We start from the raw sequence: 20,570 nt of genomic DNA on the forward strand, positions 1-20,570 counted from the left end.
ACCTCCACCACCACCACCACCACCACCACCGTGGGAGGAGTTTTCACGGGCAGTAAAAAAAAGAAAAGAAAAAAAGAAAAGACTATAAATAGTTCAAGGTTTGTTTGTTGACCTTTAAGAGTGTTTTCCAGTTGAGTCTGATGGGGTGCCAAGCCCTGGCCCCAAAGTCTATTTTTGGCACGCCTTCAGGACTTTGTTGCTCTGTTCCCCTTGCTGTTTTGTTGCATGCCCTTAGTGTTTTGCCTGGGTGTGGTGGGGTCAGATCGGGTACAATTACCACACTGTGTCTCCAGTATTTGCCCCTGTAGGGCTTTGAGTTAGTGAGAGATGTTGTGTCTCATAGTGGGACTGGCCATATAGTCTTCTCTGTGCATTGGCTGCTCTGACCAGGGATATTGTCCTCAAGGCTTGGTGGGGCATGGTGTTCTCCACTCTCTCTTACTCCCTCCTTCAATTGCCCTCGTGTGCTCTGATCAGACATGTCCCTCTCCCTGAGCTGTAGCTTCAGTGCTGTCCTCTGAAGTAATTTTTGAGGGGAGGGGCTGTACTGTTATAAATGCAAAATATCAGACAGTAAGATAGCCAATATGTGAGGAGAAGGTATCGAAGATAACAAACAAAAAGGTAATGCTAAAGGGGAAAAACCGACACATATTTTATTCCTCCACATCAAGTATTAAAGTATTTCTAATTTAACATTTTTAAAGATACAGTGCATTTATTTTCAACTATAGTATGTTTGTTTCTGTGCTAAATAACTAATATTGAATTAAGTCTATAAAGTTATGTCAAATATATAATGGCTTTTTAAAAAATGCCAAGAGGTCTGAGGGGCTGGCCCTAATCCCAACTACGTGGACAGCCGCCCTTCCCGCCAGAAGAATTTACTTTAGAGGATAGCACTGAACCTGCAGCTCAGGGAAAGGGAATGTCCGATCAGAATACACGGGAACAAAAGAAGGGAGAGGAAGAGAGAGTGGAGCACATCTTGGCCCACCAAGCCTTAACGACGATATTCCTGCTCGAAGCAGCCAATCCACAGAGACCATATGGACGGCTCCACTATAAGACACAACATCCCTCACTGACCCGCAGTAGCCCTACAGGGGACAACACTGGAAGCACAGTGTAAGAACTGCGCCCGATCTGACCCCACCACACCCAGGCAAAACTCTAAGGGCGTGCAACAGAACAGCAAGGGGAACAGAGCAACTAAGTCCCCAGGGAATACCAAAAATAGACTTTGGGGCCAAGTCTTGGCACCCCATCAGACTCGACTGAAAATACTCCTAATGGCCAACAAACAGTCCTTGAACTAACTACAAGCTTTTCTTTCTTGTTGTTGTGTTGTGGGGCTTTTGGTTTGTTTTGTCATTGGCTTTTTGTTGTTTTGTTTTCTTTTCTTTTGTAGCTTGGTTTTACTGTCTTGTTTTTGTGCATGCTATTATCTCCAGAGGTCTGTCTAAATAAGATAGGCTGGATGAACAATCTGGAGGAGAAAACAACGGGACCAACAGTTCCTGGGGGACATGGGAGGGAGGGAGGGGGGAAGGAAGTGGTGTTAACAAACCCAGGGAAAAGGGGAAAACAAGTGATCCAAATCAGGGGTGGAGGGTGTAGGAGGCCTAGTAAGGAGTGATCAAGGGTAATGTAACTGAGAGGAATTACTGTAACCCAAACAAAGACTGAGCATGATAGTGGGACAAGAGGAAAGTAAAAGGAAGTAGAGGAAATTGTTAAGAGGCAAAGGACTTTCGTAGAGGTCTAAATACAGTCATGTACATATGTAAATTCATGTATATCTATTTATGTATAACGAAAGGGAAATATATCTATGTACTTTCATCTATATGTTAAGAATTAGGGTTGCAGATGGACATTGGGCCTTGACTCAAGTACTCCCTCACCACAAGAACACGTTGTTTTAATAATCCATCATTGTGTGATGCTCACCTTCCCGACATAATCGCTGAAGACAAAATGGGTGCAGAAGCAAACGTGGTGAAGAAAGCTGATGGTGTCCGGCTATCAAAAGATATAGTGTCTGGGGTCTGAAAGGCTTGAAGATAAACAAGCAGCCATCTAGCTGAGAAGCAACAAAGCCCACATGGAAGCACACCAGCCCGTGTGATCATGAGGTGTCAATGGGATCAGGTATCAGGCATCTAAGACTTAGAACAAAATTATTCCCAATGTGAATGGGGGCAGGGAACGTGGAGTGAAGACCCAATGCCCATCTGTAGATACTTGAATATCCCTTCACAGAAGGGTCACAAGGAAGAAATAATCCAATCAGGGTGCAGTATAGCACCAATGAAATACACAACACAACTTACCTCTTTCTTTTTTAATCCTCTAGTTCTTTAATGCTTCCTTCCCCCTACTATCATGACCTGAATTGTACCTTACAAATCGGATTAGACCAGAAAATGCACACTGCTACAGATAAAAGCCCAAAACACAGGAAATCCAGGATAGATAAACCCCTCAGGGCCAACAATGACAATAGAGATACCAGAAGGATAAGGAACGGGGGGGGGGGGGGGGGGTGAGAAAAAGGGAATGGATCACAAAGATGGACATATAACCCCCTCCCTGGGGGATGAACAACAGAAAAGTGGGTAAAGAGTGACAGTATGATGTAAGATATGAAAATAATACTCTATAACTTAGCAAATGTTCATGAGGGAAGGTGGGCCAAAAAACGAGGAGCTGATGTCAAGGGCTCAAGTAGAAAGAAAATGCTTTGAAAATGATGATGGCAGTATATGTACACATGTGCTTTACACAATGGATGAATGTATGGATTGTGATGAGATGTAAGAGCCCCCAATAAAAGTATTTAATTAAAAAAAAAGAAAAAGAAAACTACACCTACAGGACAGTTGCTCTTCACTCTCCACTGTGATTCCCTGATGGACAGAAAGTAAAATCACTATCCCAGAACTGGATTCAGGATGGCTAATAATCCCTTATCTATACTTTGTCCTACAATGTGGGAATACCCAAGGGAGAATGCTTATCAATCTAAAATACCTGAAACCATAGGAAAAAAAGGTAGAAACTGCTGCCTCTCAATTCCTGATTGTGGTTCTTGAAAACCCCCTAAACATAAGCCCACTCCCCTTTGTCTTGCTTGCCTTACATTAAATTCGATACACAAAATTCCCCAAATACCAGATACATCCTCCAACTTGCAATCTTAGCTCATGTCATTTTCTCACAGAAGGGTTGCCCCTCTAGCGCACTGCTACCATGAAATCTAGCCAAAGTGTCACCCTCAAAGCTTTTCTCTGCTTATACCAGTACGTTTTTCTTGTGAGAACTTCTACAATTAACAGCCACACAGCTCTGACACCTAACCTACACTGCAGCACCTAGAAGACAGTCTTCCCCTAAGCTACCAGCTCCCTGCGATGGTACAGAAGTTGTGCATTTTGTATGCTCGGTTCTAGCATGGCATGCAGGAGACACTCAAATATGTGTAGACAGTATTCATTTGCTGGCATTTTATCTGGTGGGAAGAATAAAAATCAAAACAAATATGAAAGAATAAACAGTCTTCAAAGGCCAGTGTTAGGATTTCCCTTCAATTGTTATTTAATTCCTGGATTACCCATTAATAGTACATGTAGATGCTTGGGGAAATTCTATTAACATCAACTCACAGAACTCATTCAGCTGCATAGATCTGAAAGCATGAGTCAAAAAACTCCTTTATATAATACTCTATTCTACAGGCTGAAGAACCTTGGCCTGGATCGTGGCCTGCTGTATCACATTAGAATTAGCTCATACAACTCTTATCACAATCCATGCATATACATACATAAATTGTATAAAGCACATCTGTACATTCCTTGCCCTAATCATTTTCTTTCTTTTTGTCTTTTCTTTTTTTACATTTTATTAGGGACTCATACAACTCTTATCACAGTCCATACATATACATACATCAATTGTATAAAGCACATCCATACATTCCCTGCCCTAATCACTCTCAAAGCATTTGCTCTCCACTTAAGCCCTCTGCATCAGGTCCTCTTTTTTTTTTTTTTTTTTAGTTTTTACATTTTTGAAGAATTGTTTTAAAAAGAACATGTGACAGATGCCTATATGGCCCATAAAACTTATAATATTTATTATCTATATTCAGCCTTTGTAGAAAAAGTTTGCTAACCACCGTTCTAGTCTTAAGCCAAGATTCAGGAATATAACTTTTTATTACTTAATATACTAAATTTCAAGAACAAACCAAAGGATTCTATTTGTTAAACTATTAGCATCAGTCTCTTCCATGCGTCCGAAAATCCACCCTATTCCCCAAGCCCCATTAGAAACAACTACCCTGCTAAATCAGAAACGTAAATGAAAGATGAATCAGTACCTGTTCGTTTTTTTCTGGCTCATTCTTAAGCACTGGCTCCTCTACTTCTTCATCATATACCCGCTACATATGGAAGAAAATTCATTTTAAAAAGATCAAACACAATTGGAATGAGTTATAAGAATTCAATATCCAATAAAGACACACAAAGATAGGGAAGGAATGATTATACTGCAAATGACTGTAAACACTGAGTGTTAACAAACAAAAAACAGTACCAAATATTCACCCCAAAAAAGACACAAATGACTAGGAAACATGGAAAATGTTCAGTGTTGACCAATGAATTGCAAGAGCAAAATGATACCAGGTTTCACACCTTGTCTAATCTGAATACTGCTGAGGAAAGGTCAGTGAAACAGGTGCTTTCATGTCAGGTTATTGGTATGCTATCAACTAAGCAGTAAGGGTTTGAACATTGTGCGTGAAATAAATAGTAAATATGAAATTTATTTTCATTATTTTGCTTAAATTCTTGATGAATTTTTATTATCCCATTTACATTGAAAGAGAGAAACCACTCATTTACCAGAAGGCTATATATGTGACCGGCTCTCACATCATGGGAAGGCAAGGCTAACTTTAAAAAATCTTATTAAACATATTATATCCACTTAACTAAACTTTAAAGAATGACTCTATGGTAGATAAATTATACTTCAAAAATTTCTTTACATCAATAAAAGACTTAAAAAGAGATTTAAGAGATGTTTTAAAAATTAGTTTTTCTCCTTAAGATTGAGATTTAACTCCTTGACATAATCAATTTAAGCTTGGTATATAAGGTATATGTGTAGTTGGATATTTCTCTAGGCTCTTTCACATATATAGTTTTCCAGTCTTTCCTATTTTTATTTTTATTTTTTTTTCTTTCCTATTTTTAAATAAAAGTGAACTCATAATTCACATTCCTCTGCACAGCTTTTACACCTAATATTCTCATGAACAGTTAAGAGATTGCATATATATTTAATCACTTGCTTTAATATCTGAACAACGTTCTGTGGTATAGTCTACTATAATTACTTGAACAGTTTGCAGTTATGCACATTGGGGAGATTTCCAATGTAGGACAAGGGAGGTTGATGTGTATAAGGAAAAAATTTATAGAACTGATTATAGTGATGACTGTACAACTTTTTAATATGGTTGAACTATTGGGGTATATGATATGTGAATTATGTCAATAAAACTATTTAGGGGAAAAAAATAAATAAAAAACAAAACAAAAAAAAAACTATTTAGGGAAAAAAAGCATTCCTATAGAACAATCTATGAGCACAGTTCTACTCTGACACACATGGGATGGCCATGAGGTTCAAGTGACTGGATGACAAGTGAAGTAAGAAATGCTAGTTGAGTATATAAATAGCAACACCGTTAACCTAAAAGTTTGAGCATCATGCTCATTAGTGTGATATTAAGCTGACATTTGCAGAGCACCAATACCTTACTTATGATCCTGCTTTAAAATAAGAACTACCATTCATTAATAAGATAAATAATCCAATAAAAAACTGGGCAGCAGAACTGAATACACATCCCATCAAAAAGGATACACAAAGGCCAACAAGCACAGGAAATGGTACTCAGTGTCATCATTCATTGTTAGCTGCTATCAAAGTAGCTCAGACGCATGGTGACCTTACGTACAATGGAACAAAGCATTGTGTGGCAAATGCAAATCAAAACCACACTGAAATACCATTTCACCCCCAAGAAAAATGGCTATACGGAGAAAAAAAAGAAGAAACTAGCAGGTGTTGGAGAGGATTCGAGAAATCTGAACTCGTTTCATTCCTAGTGGGAATAAAAAATGGTACAGCCACTGTGGAAAACAATCTGGGAATTCTTCTAAAAGTTAAGCATAGAACTACCAGCAATCCTAATCCTGTGTAAATATAAAAAAAGTGAAAGGAAAAACAAAGTGTCAAAAAACCAATCAACTAGTCAAACTAATCTGCAGGGTTTACTGAGAGAGAAATAGCTAACAAATAATGAACACCCAAAAACAAGCGCTGTGGAGATTTCATTGCAGCACAGCAAGGATTTTTTTTTTTTTGAACTCTCTTACTGTAATCCCAGCAAGGATTTTTAAAGACAGCAGGTTTCTAGTAAGGAAATTACTATGATTGGGTCCTTAGGAATATCCTAATTGAAGGGAGGATTTTACAGATTGGCGTTTTTGTCACAGGTATACTTGTTTTGTCTGATACAGTGGTTCTGTCTGATACAGTGAATCATAACCATCCTTTAATGCCAACTTGGTTTTGTTTTGTTTTTGCGAAGTCCCTGCAGTAATAAGACTGGATGAGTGGGGTCATAAAAAGTACGGGGTATATGGCTTTTGAACTTATCCCATTTGACTAATTGCTAAAGATCTGACAGTATCAGCAACTTAATCTACTTCAAGAGAAAACAGAAAGAGATATTGAAACATTTATAAATTGATAGAAACATCGTCTGGAAAATTAATTTAGGAATCATTTTCAGAAGAAATTATTTTATTTCACAAAGCCAGTATTTTTTAACTGAGTTTCAAAAATCCTCACTTAAGAAATCTTTGTAAAATATGAAGTAATTTCTTATGAAATTTAATGTCTTAGGATAAAATTTCCATGTTAACAGATAAGCAAAGCTTCAAGAGCTGTGCTGCCTTCTGATTACACACTAAAGCACTGGCCAATGTTAATTAGGCCACAGTTGTACTACACTATTAAAACATGTTTGTAAGGGGAATCATATACCTGACCTGACCTTTAGCACCGTGTGCCTTTAATTATACATTATGCTCACTATTCTGTAATAAATTATATTAAAACTTGAATGTATCAATTGGAATGTAATGTCAACATTATGTTGAATGCACCTGTGATTAATTTACCAAATTTAATGCAAGTACGTCTGTACTTGTTTCTGCTGTGCTAGAAATGCATAAATAGATATAGCCTATTTCTTAGAGATGATTACAGTCCTCTGAAAGCAACTAACTCTAGAATAGCCAGGAAGTCAATGTGGCTACAGGCCATTGAGTGAGGAGAAGAATGTTATGAGGGGGCTTAAAAAGTTTCTGGAAAAATTCCATTACCTTCTTTTTTTATATAAATCATTTTATTGGGGCTCATGCAACTCTTATCGCAATCCATACATACATTGATTGAGTAAAGCACCCTCATACATTCATTATCTTATAATTCCATTTTTCCATGAACGTTTTGAAGCTCTCTTGTTGATGAGGTTAGAAAGGTACCTTAGTTGAGCTGCTCTGTAAGTTAAGGTAGCTAACTTTTGAATATCAACTTTAAATGAACTGTGAGAGAAGGATTGTTAAAGTAAAAGCAAAGTAAAAATAGATTCTCAAAATAAAAAAATAATAAGCCTAGAATCCAGCATTACGGGAAGACCAAACAATGGCATGAACTTGTACCAGATGTGCATTTTTTTTTATCATTTTAAATGCAATTTGGGAGGACTTCTGTGGGAAATAAGTCATAAAGATCTCTTGTCCAGTTATTCACTTTAATGGTACAACAGGATCTGTAAGTTCTAGATACAGCAAGAATGGAGTAAGGTCTGATTGTCTAGGTGAAATGTCCATGCTTCCCCTGAGCACAGCTTTCCCATTGGTTGAATTGGTGTAAATTACAGTCACTTTTGCTCTCCAAAGATTCACAAAAAAGTATTTGAAGTCAGATGAAACCAAGTTACTCACATTCTCAATGAACTGAGTATTAGAGAGCATAAGGAAGTCATTGAAAACATTATGCAGGCGACAATCTGTAGCTTTAGTTTCCCGAATTAGTCCATCCATTTGTTTCTTGATTTCATGAGTCCTAGAGATGGTTTGCTGAGAGAATTCCTGTAGAAACTGTAGCAGCTATTTTAAAAACAAATATACAGTATCAGTATTATATGCATCAATCTTATAAAATCCTTTTATCTCAGAGGGGGTGGAGAGTAAAATGCTGCTTTAGAAAATAGGCTGCTAATAGCAAGGTTGGCTTGTTCAAACCCACCAGCTGCTCCTGAGCAGCAAGATGAGGCTGGCAACTCCCATAAAAATTTACTGTCTCGAAAACCCTTTATCAATTCAATGCTTTGTTCTATGACCAAGTGGAGTTGAAAACAAATCTCAACAAAACATGAGTCAACACATGTTCTCATTTCTGGAGACAATTTGAAGTGTTGTTTGGTTGTCATTTACAAGTATCCAATAGAAAGTATCACTTATTCTACTCATATGGACCCTTGGAATCAAGACTTCTCAGTTGTGAGGCGCCTGGGTTTGTCTCCTATCGCATTAACTCCAAGTCCCAATAGGGCATCACCTCACTAGTAGTGAGGCTGTGGAGTGCGGAGAAAACGATTCAGCCCGTCTCAGAATCGAATCAGATGCATCACTAAGGACCCCAAAGAAGGCAGAGAACGCTGCGTTGGGGAGGCAGTCAGATTTGAGCTCTCAGAAGCCTGAAACCCACGGGTCAGCGCCACTCCCTAAGGCCTGGGGGCTGTCCTTTAGGGTTTTCAAGAATGAGGAAGAAAAGTGCGATATTGAGGAAAATCAAAGAGAACTTCTGAAGGGAGACCCCCTCCACAGCCTCAGCCCTGAGAGGAGGCAACAAGAACCCCGGGGCCAGAGGGGGCGTCCGGAAGCGCCGATTCCTCCCCGAGCCGGCCCCCCGGTGCTCTGTGCCTTGAGGCCCGCCCTCCCCTTCCGGCTCCGAGGCCGCAGCTCACGCCTGCGTCGGCCGCGAGCGACCAGCTCTGGCTGCTCCTGCGGATTTCCTCCACCGACCAGGGCCGCTCCCACACGGGCTCCGAGGCCGGTTCCGGGGTGGTCCCATTCATCTGCAGCAGGGAAGAGGAGAAGAGGGGCTGCGACTCGGGGAGGGGCTGGAAGGCGACGGCCGCGGCCCAGCCCCGGCCTGTCACTCTCACCATGCCGGCCGCAGGGCTCGCGGGCTCGCAGGTGGCGACGCCGGGAGCCGCAGTCGGCCGCAGAGCTTCGGGAGTTCAACGCGCAGCGGCGCCGCGCAGGGCGGACGGCTGCGCCTCACGTGACCCGACGCCCCGTGAGCGGGTGCCGGCCGGAAGGAAGGCGTCCGCCCACGCCTCAAGGGAAACCGGAAACGGGTTCTTCGGGCTGGGTTGGGGCAAAGGGCCTTCGGGTGAGGGTTCGCTCGGTGGCCGTGGGCACGGACGTTGTTTAAGAAACGGAGGAATTGTTCCGGGTGGCTGGCCGAAAGGAGCCTGTTGAACAAGCAGCCGTGGGCTTGTTAAACCCGGTGATGTGGCCCCAAGAAAAGCGCCCCCACGCCTGCGTGTGTTGTCACTGATTACCGCAGGATGGATACGCAAGTCCTGTGTGGACACGGACCTGAGGGAATCGCGTGCTCTTCGTGATTTGTGCTCCAATTCCCTGTTCACATAGAGCCGGCTTAACATCTTCGATCCTCAAAGTCCAGAGGAAAAACCCTTCATTATGGAATCGCTGCCTCACTTCCCCCAGCTCCCTTTCGCCCACAAGAACACTGACTCAGCTGCTTTGTCTCACACTTCTGGAATGTACTTCTGCTGTGCCATACAAACTTACCCATCTTTTTATGTGAAATCCTAAAGCTGATCGCTCTCGCAGGCAATATATGCCTAATGTTCAGTTGTTGGATACTTATCTAACAGTCCCTTACTCCTGGGACAGTGGAACCAACTGTGCGCTGGAGCCTCACCATCCTCGGGACTCATTACAGACTGGACCATTGTTATTCATAGAATTTTCATTGGCTAAATTTTGGAAGTAGATCAACACAGGCCATTCTTACTAATAAGTCTTAGTCCCAAAGTCCCTCACAAACCCTTTTTATACTACATTTTCTGAAGAGGTTTCGCTATGGTGGCTTGGGATTTTATTTTTAATTACGCTAACTCAACAATGTTAGGGATAGCTGAGCCCCATAGTCCTAATCACTTTAATATACAGGGAATCACCTAGGGTCTTTTGAAACGCAGATCCTGATTAAGGAGTTTGGGGTGGCACCCCAGAGTCTGCATTACTAACAAGCTCCGAGGTGATGTCCAGAGAGGCCAGGATTTGCTTCTGGAGGTCAATGGGGAAAAGAGAAGACAAGAGTCGGCTTCCTGGCCACATAATCTGTATAGTCCACGTGTTTAATGCTCTGCTTTTCTGGAACCCATATTTTCACTTTGCATTAAGTTATTCTAATTATATAACTAATCCTGAATAAGGTTAAAGAGAATTTTGTGTCATCCCAAAATACTAAGAATCAATGTTATATACCAGGGAGGTGGCAAACTTTTGAGATGGAAGAGCCAATACGGCCCCTCACAACAATTAAATTATTTGAGAGCCATAAATATAATTTACAAGCAAATGAACTCACTATTATCTGAATAATATCCTTTAATTTTTTTTTCAATTTTACTGAAGAACCAGATGTTTCATTATGTCATTTTACTATGTTTTCTTCAGCTGCCCTTTGAAATATTTTGACTTCATCATTTCTTTCATTTGCTTTTAGCTACTCTGATTTACAACAAGTTTCTGAGTCTCTTCTGACATCCACTTTGTTCTTTCTTTTTGTATTTTTAACGACCTTTTGATTTCTTCATGAATGGCATTCTTGACGTCATCCTACAGCTCTTCAGGTCTTCTGCCATTAGTGTTCACTGTGTCCAGTCTGTTCTTGAGATGTTGTCAACATTCAGATGGGATGGACTCAAGGTCACATTTGGGCTCTTTTGGACTTGTTTTATTTTTATTCAGCTTTAACTTGAACTTATATGTGAGCAATTGAAAGTCTGCTCTACAGAAGGAAATTGGGCCTCCACTCAAGTGCTCCCTCAATGCAAGAATACTTTCTTCTATTAAATTGGCATTCTGTGATGCTCACCATCCGACACAATTGCTGAAAACAAAGTGGGTGAATAAGCAAATGTGGTGAAAAAAAAAGCTGATGGTGCCTGGCTATCAAAAGATACAGCATCTGGTGTCTTAAAGGCTTGAAGGTAAACAAGCGGCCATCTAGCTCAGAAGCAACAAAGCCCACATGGAAGAAGCACACCAGCCTATGCGATCACAGGGTATTGAAGGGATCCGGTATCAGGCATAATCAGAACAAAAAAATCATATCATTGTGAATGAGGTGAGGGGAGTGTGGGGTGGAGACCCAAAGCCCATTTGTAGAGCACTGGACATCCCCTTACAGAAGGGTCTTTAGGAGTAGATGAGCCAGTCAGGGTGTGATGTAGCAACAATGAAACACAACTTTCCTCTAGTTCTTAAATGCTTCCTCCTCCCCCACTATCATGATCCTAATTCTACCTTACAAATATGGGTAGACCAGAGGATGTACACTGGTACAGATAGGAACAGGGAATGCAGGGCGGATGATCCCTTCAGGACCAGTGGTGTGAGTGGCAATACTGGGAGGGTGGGTTGGAATGGGGGAACCTACTACAAGGATCTACATATAACCTCCTCCCTGGGGGACGGAAAACAGATGTCGGACATGGCAAGATATAACAAAAAATATAATTTATGAATTATCAAGGGTTCATGAGGGAGGGGGGAGCAGAGAGGAAGGGGGGAAAAGTTGATGCCAGGGGCTTAGGTGGAGAGTAAATGTTTTGAGAAATCTTTTCCCACAGATGTAGTCAATTTGATTTATGTGTATTCCATCTGGAGAAGTCCACGTGTATTAGGCTTTTGTGTTGTTAAAAATGAATTTACTATGATCAAGTCATTGGTACTACAAAATTTTACCATGCAGTGTCCAGCTTCATTTCTATCACCAAGACCATATTTTCCAAATTGTGTTCCTTTTTTCTTTGTTCCCAACTTTTGCATTCCAATTACCAATAATTATCAATACATCTTGATTGCAAATTTGACAATTATTTTTTTCTCATATACATCTTTTTGTTTTTTGGGGGGTTTTTTTGCTTTTTATTTTATTTTTTAAAACATTTTATTTGGGGCTCATACAACTCTTACATACATCAATTGTATAAAGCACATCTGTACATTCTTTGCCCTAATCCCTCTCAAAGCATTTGCTCTCCACTTAAGCCCTCTGCATCAGGTCCTCTTTTTTTTCCCCTCCCTCCCCACTCCCCCCTCCCTCATGAGCCCTTGATAATCCACAGATTGTTATTTTGTCATATCTTGTTCTTTACACAGATCCCTACCACCCCAACCCCATTTGTAACTGATATTTTATTGGTTGTTTGGGGAATCAGTACAGAGAAATTATAAATGATTTGTACCTAATTTTGTTGTTGTTCGGGGTCATACTGGCTGCATTTCTGATCTTTGGGGTTGGAAGAGGATACAGTTTGTCCACTCTGCTGCCAAAAGCTAAGGAGATCCTCGGAAACTGACTTAGCTCAGTATCCACAACCAAGGGAAGACAAGAGCTCTGCTCCGGATTTCCGGCCTGCTTAGGATCCAGCTAGCAGTTACATTTTTAACTGTAAATGGAGAATACAGCTGCCTGTAGTAGTAATTCAAGGTCGTACAAGATAGTCTACCTTTCTCTCTAATGGCTGGAAAAGTTTGGAGACATCTCGAAAGAGTCAAGGTCTTTTTTAAGAGTTGGGAGAGAAGAGAAGAAGGGAGGCTAACTCGGCACCTGGAAATCTGAAAAAAAAAAAAATTTTTTTATTAGAAGATACTAGAATTTAAAAATTTCTTCATCACTAGCTTTCCTGGTTTGTGTATAAATTTGAGTAATAGTTGTATTGATTACATGTGCTTGAAGGCAGATAGATATGATCCTATCACAGACAGTATTGCACTTCAAGATTGATTTTGAAATGTGCTTTTGACAATGAATACAACTCCATTCCTCTTGAGTATGTGATCCCCGACATAGTAAACCATATAATTTTCTGATTGAAAATGGCTAATACCAGTCCATTTCAGCTCACTAATGCCTAAGATATTGATATATATGCATCATTTTATTTTTGATGACTTCCTATTTTCCTAGATTCATACTTCGCACATTCCAACTTCCGATCTTTTTTTTTAAATCATTTTATTGGGGGCTTGTACAACTCTTGTCTGATAGGTCAACACTGAGACACTGAACTGAGATAGGACTGAGACAAAGAACGTGAGGTTAAGGGCAGCTTTATCAGGGGAGGGAAAGAGCTCCCGGGAGGGAAGGGAGAGCAGAGAGAGGGACAGGAGCATCTTGAGCTCCTGGGTGGTTCCGAGACCCAAAGAGGTCAGGGAAATCGCACCTGTTGGTGGGGCAGTGGGGTATTTGTAGGATTTGGGTCAGGGAAATATGCAAATGAGGTGAAGAGAGCTGCTGGTGCTTGTGGCTATAAGGAGAAGGGAGGCTTCCTGATGCTGCAGCTGCAGAGTCTGAGTCCTTCACAGACCAGCTTCTTGGAATGTGGGGGAAGAGGCTGCACAGTCCAGCTCTGACCTTGAGAGGCGGGGCAAGGGACTGTGTGGACCATGTCCGGAGAGATAAGCTCCTTGGAATGCTGGAGGCAGGGACTGCAAAGTCCAGCAGATCACCATTCTTTCTGAGAGGCTGGGGGAAGGAACTGCATGGTCCTGATCCGGCCCAAACATTATTACAATCCATCCATCCTTCCATTGTGTCAAGCACATTTGTACATTTGTTGCCATCATCATTCTCAAAACATTTTCTTTCTATTTGAGCCCTTAGTATCGGCTCCTCATTTTTTCCATCCCTCCCCCAGCCTCCCTCCCTCATGAACCCTTGATAATTTATAAATTATTAATTTTTCATGTCTTACACTGTCCAATGTCTCTCTTCACCTACTTTTCTATTGTCCATCACCCAGGGAGGGGGTTATATGTAGATCATTGTGGTTGGTTTCCCCTTTCGCTCCCACCTTCCCCTTCCCCTCCTGGTATAACTGCTCTCATTAGTCCTGAGGGGTTAATCTATCCGGAATTCCCTGTGTTTCCAGTTCTTTTTTTTTACTAGGCAAAGAATTTTTTTGTTTGTTTTTTTTGTTTGTTTCCAGCTCTTATCTGTACCAGTGTACAGCCTCTAGTCTAGCCAGATTTGTAAGGTAGAATTGGGATCATGATTATGGAGAGAAGGAATCATTAAAAGACTAAAGGAAAGTTTCCTCAGTGCTATACTGCAACCTGACTGGCTCATCTCCTCCCCGTGACCCTTCTGTAAGGAAATGGCCAGTTGTCTACAGATGGGCTTTGGGTCTCCACTCTGCACTCCCCTCATTCACAATGATATGATTTTTTTGTTCTATGATGCCTGATACCTGATCCTATAGACACCTTGTGATGACACAGACTGGTATGCTGCTTCCATGTGGGCTTTGTTGCTTCTCAGCTAGATGGCTGCTTGTTTATCTTAAAGCCTTTAAGACCCCAGATGCTATATCTTTTCATAGTTGGGCACCATCAGCTTTCTTCACCACATTTGCTTATGCACCCGCTTTGTCTTCGGCAATCTATCGTGTTAGGAAGGTGAGCATCATGGAATGCCAGCTTAATAGAACAAAGAGTTCTTGCACTGAGGGAGTACTTGAGTGGAGGTCCAATGTCCATCTGCTACCAGATCCATTTCTCCATCCTCATATATAAATATATTTACATATGTACATGCCTGTAATTAGACCTCCATAAATACTCTTTGCCTCCTTGTTCTTTCCTCTATTTCCTTTTACATTCCTCTTGTCCCACCATCATGTTCAGCCTTCATTTAGGTTGCAGTAATTCTTCTCACTTACATTGCCCTCGATCAAGCCCTACCAAGCCTCCTACATCCTCCTCATCATTGATTTTGGATCACTGGTTTTTCCCTTGTCCCTGAGTTTGTTAACACCCACTTCCTTCCCCCACCCCCACCCCTCCCGACACCCCTTCTCCTATGTCCCCTCCCCACAACCTTTGGTTCTATTGTTTTCTCCTCTAGATTTTTTATCCCACCTATCTTATCTAGATAGATTTGCAGAGATAATAATATGCATAAAAACGAGACAGAGCAAAACAAAGCAACAAAAGAAAACAAAACCAAGGACAACAACAACACAACAAAAAGCCTGTAAATAGTTCAAGGTCAGTTTGTTGACCTTTAAGGGTGTTTTCCAGTTAAGTCTGATGGGGTGCCAAGCCCCAAAGTCTATTTTTGGTATTCCCTGGGGACTTCGTTGCTCTGTTCCTCTTGTTCTTCTGTTGCATGCCCTTAGTGTTTTGCCTCAGTGTGGTGGAGTCAGATCAGGTCCAACTTCCAATCTTCAGCTGATTTTTCTTACCATGAATCATACCCCATCAGCAAGTGAAGGTCCAGAAATCTCCACTCCCACAGGGTTCATTCCACAATCACCATGGGTAGACTCCACTCTGAAAAATCAAAGCTTTCTCAGTCGGAGTGCCCTCAAACTGGAGGGCCCCAAATTCTGGCACTGTCTCCGACAATGTTCTGCTTCCTTCAGTATCTCCCAAATGTTTCAAACCTGTGTCTAAGGTTTTTAGTGGCTGTTTCCTACAAAGTGGGCTGAGGAGTCCTTCTTCAATGTCAGTTCTTAGCCTGGGAGCTCCTCTGAAACCTGTTGACTTAGGGTGTCCCTGCTGGCATTTGAAGCAACAGTGACATGGCTTCCAGGATCACAGCCACACAGAAGCCACCACAGCACAACAAACTGACTGACAGCCAAGTGTGGGTTTCTATGTATCGAATACTATTATTTGAAAATACGGAGTTTTATTTCATCTGTGTCAACGTGGGTGCCTCCAATTTCCTTTTCTTGCCAGAGAGCCTGAGTCTCCCAGTACAATATCAAAGATGAGTGGTGATAAATTGCATCATGGCATCCTTGTCTGGTTCTAAGAAAGAGGGAAGACTTTCAGTTAGTATTGAGAGTAATGTTTTTGTTAGGTGGCATCAAATCCATTCTAGCTCATAGGGACCCTATGTACAACAGAATGAAACACTGTCCAGTCTAGTGCCATCTTTACAATTGTTCTTTTTAAAAATGCATTTCATTGTGTTTTGGTGAGTTTATATAGCATATTAGGTTCCCATTAAATGATTTTATACATATTGTTCCATGACATTGGTTCCATATTTCACATTATACCAACATTCTTTGGTTTGGGGTTTTGTTTTGTTTTGTGGTTTTCTTGATATAGTAATCATGTATCATACACTTCCATGATTAAATAACTTTTCAAATGAATTGTATATACATAATCACAATCAGTTCTAGTGTTCCCTCCCCCTCCCAGATTGTTTTCTCCCCCAATCTCCTCACCCTCCCTGTCTCCCACCCACCCCATAAACCATTCTTACAATGTTTCTTATATTTGAGCCCTTCAATGCAGCCACTGTGTCAGTCCATCTTTTTGAAGGCCTTCGTATTTTTCACTGCCCCTCTCCACAACATAATGTTCTCCAGGGAGTGATATCTCCTGACATCATGGAGGTGAGATCAAGTCTTGCCATCCTTGCCTCTAAGGAGCATTATGGTTGTTCTTTTTCTGCAACGCATTACTTGTTCTTTTAGCAGTTCATTGTACTCAATATTTTTCGCCAGCACAATTCCAATGTATTAATTCTTCTTCAATCTTCTTTATTCAATATACAACTTTCACATGCATATGAGGCCATTTGAAAATACGTATGGCTTGAAGGGGTAACATGAGCGACGCATAAGCCTGTCCCCCCCCCCCCCAGCTCCCAGGGTGTTGAACAACAGAAACATGGGCGAAGGGAGACAGTAGTCAGTCTAAGATATGAAAACAACAATAATTTATAACTTATTAAGGGGTCACAAGGGTGGGAGTGGGGTGGGAGGAAGAGGAGCTGATACCAATGGCTCAATTAGAAAGTAAATGTTTAGAAAATGATGGCAACAAATGTACAAATATGTTTGATACAATTGATGTATGCAATGAGATAAGAGCTCCCAATAAAATTATTTTTAAAAGAAAATACTATGGCTTGAGTTAGGTCCACTTCAAAGTAGCATCCTTGCTTTTCTGCGTTTTAAAGAGGTCTTGTGCAGCACATTTATCTAATGTAATTTGTCTTGATCTCTCCACTCCTGCCTCCAAGAGCATTGACTGTGGATCCAAGCAAGCCAAAATCCTTGACAACTTCAACCTTTTTTCCCTTTATCACGATGTTTCCTTCCTGTCCAGTTGTCAGGATTTGGGTTTTCTTAACATTTGAGTTGTCATCCACACTTCAGGCTGAAATCTATGATCTTTATCAGCAAGTGCTTCAAGTTCTCCCTCTCAGCAAGGGAGTTTGTGTCATTTGCATATCAGGTTGTTAATAAGCCGTCTTCAAATCCTGATGCGGAGTTCTTCTTCATTGAAGTCAGTTTATCTGATTTTTTGCTCAGCATACAGGTTGAATTATTATGGTCGGAAGAAACAAATCTGTTGCACACCTTTCCTGATTGTAAACCATGCAGTCTTCCTTTGTTCAGTTTGCACAACTGCCTCTCGATCCATGTATAGGTTTCACAGGAGCCCAATGTAGTGTTCTGGAATTCTCATTCTTCTTCTCATAATGAGCTATGGTCCACAGAGTGGGTTGCCTTAGCATTGTCAATAAAACATAAGCAAACATCTTTATGGCGTTCTCTGCTTTCAGCCAAAATCCATCTGCCATAACCAATGATATTTCTTCAAGTCTTCTGAATCTGGCCTGAGCCTCTGGCAGCTCCCTGTCTATGTACTTCTGCAACAGTGGTAGATGTTAGCTATTAGTTTTTGTGTATGTACATTTTATTATGTTAAGGAATTTCCCTTCTATTGCTATCTTGTTGAGTGTTCTATCAGCCATTAAAAAAAGAAAAAGCACATTCACTGCCATCCAGTAGATGCTGACTCAGAGTAATGGCTGTTACTTTTTGTCAAATGTCTTTTCTATGTCAAAGCCTTTTGTGTGTCAATTGATTGCATCATGTGGTCCTTGACCTTTGTTTTATTTATGAGATGTATTCTATTGATTGTTTTACTAATATTTAACCATCTTTGTATCTCTGCTCTGAATTCCACTTGTTCATGATGTATTATTTTTAAAGCATATTGTTAGATTCTATTGCCTATTGTTCATCATTTTTCTATCTATGCTCATAAGATATATAGTTTTCTTTCCTTTTTGAATCCTGTAATAGTTGGAGTACTATTGGTTTTGTCTCTCTCTGAGTGTTCCTTGAAGCTGTCTGGGTCTGGACATATTGTTGTTGGTTTTTGTTTTAAAATTTTTCAAATTTTCTTTCTGTCTGTGTTACGTTAGGTACATAGTGGGTTTCCATAAATGCATCCATTTCTTTATGTTCTTGTTAGGTGTTATTGAGTCAGTTCTGATTCAACAACCATGTGTACAACAGTACAACAAATCACTGCTTGGTCCTGAGCCATCCCCATAATTTGTGTGTGTGTGTGTGTGTGTTTTAAATATATGTTATTTGTGAAAAATATGAAAGAAGAAAATAATATATAGGTATATAGATATGTACATATGAAAATGTATATAGGTGTGTTTGTCTATACATATATGCAAATACAACAAGGAAGCAGATGGACTTTGAGCTTTTACTTAAATTTTTACCTCACTTCAAGAATGGTTTGTTCTAATAATGTGACACTGTATTATACTCACCTCCCTATGTAAACGCTGAAGATAAAATGGGTGTATAAGTATGGAAATATGGTGAAGAAAGCTTAAAGGCTTTTAGTTTAAACAAGTGGCCATCAAGCAGGGAAGCAACAAAGCTCACATGGAAGAAGCACACCAGCATGTGTGAGTGAGCATGAGGTGTTGAAGGGAAAATGTATCAGAAGTTCAAAAACAAGCAACCAAATTGTTGTGAAAGGGTATTGATATCGGGGAGACCCAAACCCACATGTAAGATAATTTGAGAGTCCTTCCCAGAAGGGATGATAAATCCAAGATACAGTATAGTACTGATGAACCACTTAAGTCTCCTCTAATTCAACGGTTCTCAACCTATGGGTCGCAATCCCTTTTGTAGGTCAAAAGAACCTTTCACAGAGGTCGCTTAAAACAATCAGAAAACAGTGGGTGAACAAGTAAATGTGGTGAAGAAAGCTGATGGTGCCCGGCTATCAAAAGAGAGTGACTGGGGTCTTAAAGGCTTGAAGATAAACAAGCGGCCATCTAGCTCAGAAGCAAAAAAGCCCACATGGAAGAAGCACACCGGCCAGTGCGATCATGAGGTGCCCAAGGGACCAGGTATAAGGCATCATGCAAAAAAAAAAAGATATAAGTGTGTGTATGTATGTGTATATATGTGTATATGTATATATGTATGTGTATATATGTATATATATCATATTAAATGAAGGGGGAAGTGCAGAGTGGAGACCCAAGGCCCAAGTGTCGGCCAATGGAGATTTCCTCATAGAGGGGTTTAGGAGAGGAGATGGGTTAATTAGGGTGTGAGGTAGTATCAATGAAGAACACAGCTTTCCCCCAGATCCTGGATGCTTCCTCCCCCCCAACTACCATGATCCGAATTCTACCTTGCAGGGCTGGATAGGACAGAGGCTGTACACTGGTACATATGAGGGTTGGAGGTACAGGGAATCCAGGGTGGATGATACCTTCAGGACCAAGGGTGTGAGGGACGATGCTGGGAGAGTGGAGGGTGAGTGGGTTGGAAAGGGGGAACTGATTACAAGGATCCACATGTGATCTCTTCCCTGGGAGAGGGACAGCAGAGAAGGGGGGAAGGGAGACTCCGGATAGGGCAAGATATGACAAAATAACGATGTATAAATTACCAAGGGCATATGAGGGAAGGGGGAATGGGGAGGGAGGGGAAAAAAAAAGAGGACCTGATGCAAGGGGCCTTAAGTGGAGAGCAAATGCCTTGAGAATGATTGGGGCAGGGAATGTATGGATGTGCTTTATACAATTTATGTATGTATATGTATGGATTGTGGTAAGAGTTGTTTGAGTCCCTAATAAAATGTAAAAGAAGAAAAGAGAAAAAAATGATTAGGGCAAAGACTGTACAGATGTGCTTTATACAATTGATGTATGTATATGTATGAACTGTGAAAAGAATTGTATCAGCCCCAATAAATTGTTAAAATAAATTAAAAAAAAAGAGTTGTATGAGCCCCTAATAAAATGTTAAAAAAAAAAAAGAAGAAGCTATCTCAACATTT

The 20,570-nt window shown here is 40.7% G+C and overlaps 1 protein-coding gene across 1 annotated transcript in view; it reads right to left on the reverse strand.

Moving 5' to 3' along the window:
• The window catches only part of LOC142462367 (WASH complex subunit 2-like), an 82,484-nt gene extending 73,005 nt beyond the window's left edge, over nt 1-9,479 (reverse strand). The window contains exons 1-4 of the mRNA XM_075564163.1: nt 9,326-9,479; nt 9,125-9,235; nt 8,100-8,264; nt 4,388-4,450 (exon numbers count right to left, since the gene is read on the reverse strand). Coding sequence (XP_075420278.1) covers nt 4,388-4,450; nt 8,100-8,264; nt 9,125-9,235; nt 9,326-9,328 — 342 coding nt within the window. The 5' untranslated portion in view covers nt 9,329-9,479. The remainder of the gene's footprint in view (nt 1-4,387; nt 4,451-8,099; nt 8,265-9,124; nt 9,236-9,325) is intronic.
• Nucleotides 9,480-20,570: the final 11,091 nt, after the last annotated feature.

This window comes from Tenrec ecaudatus, chromosome 12, assembly GCF_050624435.1.
Source record: "Tenrec ecaudatus isolate mTenEca1 chromosome 12, mTenEca1.hap1, whole genome shotgun sequence".
Taxonomy (NCBI): Eukaryota; Metazoa; Chordata; class Mammalia; order Afrosoricida; family Tenrecidae; genus Tenrec; species Tenrec ecaudatus.